The 7953-nt window shown below is 37.4% G+C and overlaps 1 protein-coding gene across 1 annotated transcript in view; it reads left to right on the forward strand.

The window, feature by feature from the left end:
• The window catches only part of GPC3 (glypican 3), a gene marked incomplete at its 5' end in the record, with an annotated part of 396960 nt that overhangs the window by 289495 nt on the left and 99512 nt on the right, over positions 1 to 7953 (forward strand). The window contains one exon of the mRNA XM_006753133.2: positions 1157 to 1277. Coding sequence (XP_006753196.2) covers positions 1157 to 1277 — 121 coding nt within the window. The remainder of the gene's footprint in view (positions 1 to 1156; positions 1278 to 7953) is intronic.

The following is a 7953-nucleotide window of genomic DNA, read 5'->3' on the forward strand; positions in this document are numbered from 1 at the left end:
GCAAGCTGGGAAGGAGGGAAAGAAAGGGAGAAAAGGCTGTGAGCTGGTGGGCGCTGTGTGTGTCTGTGCACGTGTGTGGTCGTGAGTGAGTATGAGTGCTGGCCCCGCCTCCCCGTCCCCATCTCCACTGCCACAAGTCCCCCCCAAAGAGGTTGCGACCCACAGGTTGAGAACCGCTGGTCTATGAGGATTAAAAGAACATAAATTGGAAGTAGTTTAGAAAAGGGGACCACAGTCACCCACAAGCAGCCAAGCACAGGCCTGCTTGGCCCTGTAGCCGCAGCGACCTGCGAGTAGGCAAGTGCAGCCTGCAGGTAGCACCTAGCAGGGCCTGCTTGGCCCTGTCCCCATGGCGACCCGCAAGCAGGCAAGGGCAGCCTGCAGGCAAACGCCCAGCAGGGCCTGCTTGCCCATAGCCATGGTGTGGAGCAGGCAGGCCCCGCAGAGAGCAGAGAACCCCCCATCACTGGTTCTGCCCCCAGCCCAGGCCTGATGCCTCTGGCCCAGGCGTCAGGTCTGGGCAGGGGACCCCCAGACCCCTCCAATTGCTGGCTCTGCCCCTGGCCCAGGCCTGATGCCTCGGGTCCTTAACCTGGCTATACTATTTTAATTGAAAAACAATATAAGGGGAAATTTGTGCTGCAAATGGCTTGGGAAAGCCTCCTGAAAATAAACCCAGCTCCCGGCCTGTGGGAAATTGTGGGGGGAGCAATTGGAGAAGAAAGAAGTAAAGAACATGCAAGGGTCTTTCTCCTTCAAATGAGTAGAAAGCACACTCAGAGTTAAGGTGTTTCCTGTGTGTTTCCCTGGCCAACATCCAGGACCTCCCTTAGCATTGCCATTGGCCCTTACTCTTCAGGACTATACACTAGACTGAGAGCACAATAAAGGCTTTATCTGTCTTGATTATTGTTGTACTTCCAACACTTAGAAAAAAGAATGTTGAATGATTGTTTGTTAACTGTTAAATAGTGTTCTGCACTGTAAAGAGACTCTATCTGCAGTGGTTTATTTTTGTTCTATGGGGTCATCCCATGGTTTAAAAGTCTGAAGAGAGCTTGTGGTCAGTTTCACCATTGGTGCCAAATACAAGTCAGCTTTCACTTTGCTTCAGACTCTCCTGTGACAAATCTTCTCTTTACCTTCACCTTTGCAGATACAGCCAAAAGGCAGCGAGGAATGGAATGAAAAATCAGTTCAACCTCCATGAGCTGAAAATGAAGGGCCCTGAACCGGTGGTCAGCCAAATTATTGACAAACTGAAGCACATTAACCAGGTATGTAGAACTATATCCAACAAAAATGAAAGTAGCAAAGGAGTAACGGATGGATGGTGTTCACTGTGCAAACTGAATTCTTGGGTTTTGGGAGAGACAGCCATTATTTATTTTCTTCAAGGATTCCCTCTACTAAAAAGAATTTTTGACCCTCGTTTTTCATCCCACTTTTAAATCATAAAGATTATATTGTAATATTAGAGAAAGCTTGGAAAATAGATGGAAAAGTATTTCTCACAGTGCCATTCCTGTATTCCAATTGTTTTCATTTTCATATCTTCTTTTCTAATAGAGAAACATCACACTCCAACTTTTTACATAATTAGAAGTATACAAGTGATTTAGAGTTTTTAAAATTAACACTATATTTGAAACACTTTTTAATGTTGCCACAAATCTTCATATTAATCATTTTTGTGGCCATAAGATTCATTTAAGTATTCATCATAATTAATCAGCTTGCTTTTGCTGCACATTCAGATTGCTTCAAACATTTTACCATTATAAATAAAGCTACTTCTTCATACATAATGCTTTCTCCTGATATTAGATCAGTTTCTTAAAGTACTGGGGTTATTGAGTTAAAGGATATGAGCATTTTTATTCATGTTTCTAAATTGCTTTCCAATGGGGATGTATCACCTTTCACTGCCACCAGTAAGATGCAAGAAGACCAGTTTTACTACGCCTGTAACAACTTTTGATTCACTGCCATGCATAGAGACATCCACAGATTTGCTTGACCTATACACAGAGTTTTTCCTCTCAAGAAGTTTAGTAGCTAAGACACAAATAGAAGTTAGTTGTACCATCTGCTTGTGATTGCTTTGTGGCCACAATAAAAAATGCCAATATATATCAGAGTGACAGTGTTTTTGCCCCATGATTCATGGGTGGGAGAGCCCTGGCACCACTGACTTCTATTTGTAGCCTTAGAACTTAATGAAACTAAAATCCTTATGCAAGGACAGTGGTTTGTGTATGAAAACATTGGCATGATTTTGTTTTTTAATATGAAGTTTAGCAGTGAAATTTCTGTGGTTCTTAGAAAATGTTTAGAAAGGCTTTCCAAATAGTGGAATATTTTACTGCAAATGGCATTGTGAAATTATTTACAACACACTTGGGTGCGACTCCTCCAGTGCCTAATAAAGTGCTCTGCACTCAATGAGCACATAATAAATAGTTGTTACTGCTGCTGAGCACATGATAATGACAGTATTTGCATGACCATTTTTTTCTATGAACTCACAACCTCACTAAGTTCTATAAATCCTGGTTAGATATAGTGTGATTATTTAAAAATGCATCTCTGAAGGGTTCAGAGCACAATGGCTCTGAACCACTAATGGCTGAACTGAGGGCATGGTACTTTTTCACCTGGGGACAGTGGCAGTCCTCTGAATTTGTCCTCTGAATTACTTCCAAATTACCTCAAACCAATTTTATCTGGGTGGCTCCACTCAAATGGTTAGAGACCCCAGCATTGGTGAGGCCAAAATCTGAGGGCCCCTCACTGTTCCCATAATCTTAACTGAAGAATACTGTCAACAGAGATGTTTGATGAACCGAACTTAAGGAATACCCACTATGTGTTCAGCCAGGTTCCAGGGAGTTTAAGGGTTCTGTAAGAGTCTAAAACTGTTTTCACGGTTTCTTCAGAGGGGACGCACGGCATAGAAAGTGCTTAAATAAAGATAAACAAATATAAATAAAGATGATGAAGAGCCAAAAGAGTGATGCTACTCATTAATTTTGGACAGTTTGCTTAGGGCTAAGCTGGGCTAAGCTAGTGTAAGGACTCCAGATAGACACAGGTGTTAAGATCTGCCATCAACAATGAGTAGGTAAAGACAAGCAGGGGAGTGGCAGTCATAAGAAAGATTAGACAAGCACCTGTGGATGGATTCCCCCCCACCACACACACACACACACACACACACACACACACCTGGGAAAAAGAGGAAGCTGCATCAGACATGGGCTTCTGTATGATCCAAAGTTCACTAAAATATTTTTAGTGAGTCCCTTTTGAAAGCACTTAGATGTTTGGTATTAATACTGTGGGAGACCATGTAATATAGTAGAAAGAAGATGAGCTTTGGATTGATAGACCTGAATTCAGTTGTGGCTCTTACTAGGTGTATAACCTTGCACAAATCACTGTTTCTCTGAGCTTTAGTTTCTTCATCTGTAGTATATAGAGATATCTTAACAAGGTTACTGTAAGGATTAGAATATGAATATATATATATATATATATATATATCCCAATTATATAATTAAATATATAACATTTTATATAATATACATATTTTACATATATATCCACGATGTATTTACAGAATACATAACATGTGTTGATATAATAAGTGGTCGTTAAGATGATGATATTCAGGATTTTCTCTATAGGCCGAACCTGAGTTTGAATTCCCAGTACTTTGTACCAGCCTAATTCTGCTCCCCCAATTTTGTATGATTGCAGATCTCTTTGATCCACCTATCTTTTCTCTTTTGTATTGTTTCCTTCTTTCCCATTCCTCTAATTTCTAGCTGCAAAAGCTTTTCAGCTTTAGGTAGGGACATATATATTGTCATAGTAGGAAAGGTCCCAATTTACAGTTCCTTCATCTTACCTTCATCCATGAATATGTGTGTGAATATATTTTGCTCCCTTACAAAAACCATTAAGCAACCAATTACTTCACATCCATAGACCGGTTTTACCTGTTTAAGTTGAGCTGCTAAAATTGGTTGGCTCCAAACACCCACATTGATTTTTTTTTTCTCATCTGTGTTGCTTTCCATGGCTTTATTCAGGTCTTAAATAAAATTTCTATTTTTGATCATAAATAAGAATGTGATGATGATGATGGTGATGATAGTGATAATATGTTTATATTTGTGTAGCATTTGACCATATTTCAAAGGAATTTTATTTCCTAAAAGACTAACTACTTATGTTGAGAAAAATAGCCAACCTGGAATTGTATAACATAAAGCACCTTCATGGAATCATTCTTTTCAAGAACTCACTGTTACCATTGGACAGTATGTCATCCTCACTGCCCCCTGGGAGATTAATAATAAATAATGTTTGTTCCTTTTTATAGCTAGGGAAACTGAGGCAGAAAGCCATTAAGGGCTATGTGGGCATACTGCCAAACCATTCAGTGAGTTCAGTTGAAAATTTGATCAATCATCCAGATGTTGTTTCCTATACACTGCCAAACATCTGGACTCACTGAATGCCTGACTAAATTGACCTAAAGTTTTAGTGATGGGAAGGTAGAATCAAGTTAACTTGTCCAAGTTCACATGTAAGTGAGTGGTGAATCCAGGAGTGTAATGTTATTTTTCTAAGCCCCTTGCTTGGTATTAAACTACAGTAGGATGCTCCAACATACATATCTATAAATACAGAGGCATTGATATTTTTCTCTATCTATGCATGTATGCTCATGTTTGTCCATAAAGATGGACTATAGTTAGGCCATTTATAAGCATATTCCAAAATAACTCTTCACTTTCTTCCATGGAAATTCTCAGCTGACTCCTTTCAGGTTATAGTTGCTGTTGATAGCACTGGAAATAATATACTCACTAAGGGAATAAAGTAACATTATTTCCATGTTGACAGTCCCATGGTATAATCTTGAGGGGATAGGTTCAGGGTCAGGCCAAGAGCCCCTTTCCTGGGAAGGCCTGCAGGTGTGGAATGTCCTCCCCTCCTTCCAAGCCAGAGTTCATCTGTAACATTCCCACGACTGGAAATGAGGATCTTTTTATTTCCTTTTCAGTTTCTAATCTGTGTGAGGATTTATTGTCTTGTGTTAGGAGAGGAATTAAAATCTTTAAAGTTCTCAATGTCAGTCCTGGAATTTGCAGGAACATATTGTACGTTTTTTTAATAAAAAAAGTTTTTTTTTATGTTCTGCTCCAAGGCTACTGCATGGAAAGAAGAACCCACAATTACCAAGAATGATCACAGTCCATTCTTACCCATATGTTACTGTGGGCCATTTGTCCTCTAACCCTATTCTGTTGGTAACATTTTCTCTCTCTTGAAGTTAGCTATGTACTTAGTGCTAATTTAGCAGTCCCAAAACTGCTATAGACATTATTATTCCCAAGGAAAATCTAGCTATTTATTGTTTTTCCCTGTTTCATTTCAGGTTCAAATATAATTCCATAAATTGTTTTCCTGCCCATTGTAAACAGTTGAAGCCAGAGCAGTCAATACCTGTCCAGTTAGTGTCAGAGTTTTTCAAAGTTGGATAATGTCTTATCTGTTTGGGATGGTTAACATCTCGTGCTGAATGGTAGAGGAGTAGGTGAGATGGCATCTTAAGATTCCTCCAAGTTGTGTGATTTCGTGATTTGTGGCTCAGGGTCTGGCTTTAACCCAGCACCATCTTGTGAACAAGTCTTGTGACTTTATTCTCTGCTCTGCCACTCGTTTGAAAACACCCTATTTCAGATCACTCTTTTCTACTTTATAACCTCTCATCTTTTCAGAAATTGTTCCCTTCCCACCAGTCTTCCAGCTTGGGCAGATGGAACTTAAACTTACCTTTCCCCTCACCCAATTCATCTGTTTTTCTGCCTTGTTCTCATTAGGCTATAAAAACATTAAACTATAAAAACACTTTCGCATTTATCACCCCTAAGTTTTCCTACACCAGAGCTAGATCTAGTTAATCATGTGACTCCATATGAATGATAATAATTCTGCCATACATTTGCATAGTACAATTCAGTTTGTAAAGCTCTTTCATGTACCTTAGAAAAATTTACCTTCTCAATGGCTTGGAGAAATAGGTATTATTACCTACATTTGCCCAGTGAAGAAACTATGGGCACTAGAAGGCTAAGTGGCCTACGTGTAGTAAGTGGTAGAACTAGACCTACAACCCAGGGCTACTGATTTCAGTGCTTTGTGCTCTTTCCTTCTACTTCTAAAAAGACATGGCACACCTTGTTATGGTAAGCAAGATCCATATATAAAATATATGCAGAAGCACAAATTATAGAAATTTATTAATTTGTCTAAAGATTTCCAAGTCCCTAATATAGTAATTTCTGTGGCCTAAAGTTCTAAAATCAGAAGCAAAGCAAGAACAAGCATGTTGTTTATCAAATCTCAATTGAAGGTTCTTAGAAAACTACTACACTGTATAGTGTGGAAACTGAGGTACTTTGTGGTATAGGTATGAGTTATAGATAGTATACAAGCTTTCTATTAGCTATCTGTAATTCATAGAATGATGTTAAATGGTGAAAGAAAATTTTAAAATGTAGAAGTGAAATGTCTTCACTCCATTCCTCTTCATGAACACCTGAAAAATTATTTTTAAGATTCTTGAAGGCCACTTTAGTATCATGAAAATACACTAGCTTTTGAAATAGAAAGCTAAATTTTTAATAAGTTAATTAGTAAGGTTGTTAAATGCCAGAAAAGTACCTAAGACATTCCTTAGCATGTGATTCAAAAGAAAAACTTTAAACAAATCTCAGGCATGATAGAAAATAACTCTGAATAACTTATTTCATAGTCTTCTCACAATAAAACCAGTGAGATTCATAAAACACTTCTCTAGTCCAATGGTTGTTAAGAAAGCCAACACTGATATAAAATTTCTAAATGAAAGAAGAAATCTTTAGAGAGTCAAATTTAAATAAAAGAACTTTCCAAATGGAATTATATCTCAATCACTGTCTTGTCACACTTCTTCATATATGAATAGCATGGCAGAACTCAAATTATTGCCATTTCCATATGGAGCCAGTGTGTGTGTGTGTGTGTGTGTGTGTGTGTGTGTGTGTGTGTGTGAAACACAGAGTATCTACAATGACATGTTAACAAGAGCCAGTGAATGACATTTGAGTTTCAAAAAAACAATGCGTGTTGGTCTTTGAATACCAGACTTAGATTCTGTGTAGCTAAACATTATTTCAGGAAGTAAAAGGGAATTAGCTGATGCATTACAAAACACATTTATCATTAAAAAAAATCTTCTGTCATTTTGCTTAATAGCCTAAAAAATAATTACAATGTCTGGTGGTTTTGAGAGCATATGTTTTTAATATCTTAATTACTATGTACAGTTTAACACTACATCAAGAAGTATTCCCAAGTATTTCATATTAAATTTTTTGAAATGAACTATTTTCTATATTTGGAATATACAAGATTAAAGATATTTTAATTGGGTCATGTATTTTACTGCTTGCATACTTATAATTTTTCAAAAATAGTAGATGAGTTAGGAGTGGTGAGCCAAAATGTAGTTGATAACAGTGTTGTGGTAATATTGATTTAACAATGAAAAGAAATACATTGTCTTTTTTCATTGCAGTATTGTACTTTCATGAATTTTTGTTGTTGTTTTTTAGTTAGAAGTATAGGAAGTGTTAGCTATGGAAAGACAAATTCTACATGTGAAAAGGCAATTCTATTAAACTATACAGTTTACAGAAATATATTTCCAAAATATCTCTGAAATACACAGGGTCTCATATTTTATTTACATTTAGTTACTGGTAAAATGTAACACCATATTTTGAAATAAATGGTTGCTTTTTACCTCCATAAACCTTTACTATAAGCACTATATTGTTATATCTATTTTCAAATACTATTTGAGAAATTCAGAAATAACGTTTCATATATATA

The sequence above is a fragment of the Myotis davidii genome, unplaced genomic scaffold (assembly GCF_000327345.1).
Source record: "Myotis davidii unplaced genomic scaffold, ASM32734v1 scaffold631, whole genome shotgun sequence".
NCBI lineage: Eukaryota > Metazoa > Chordata > Mammalia > Chiroptera > Vespertilionidae > Myotis > Myotis davidii.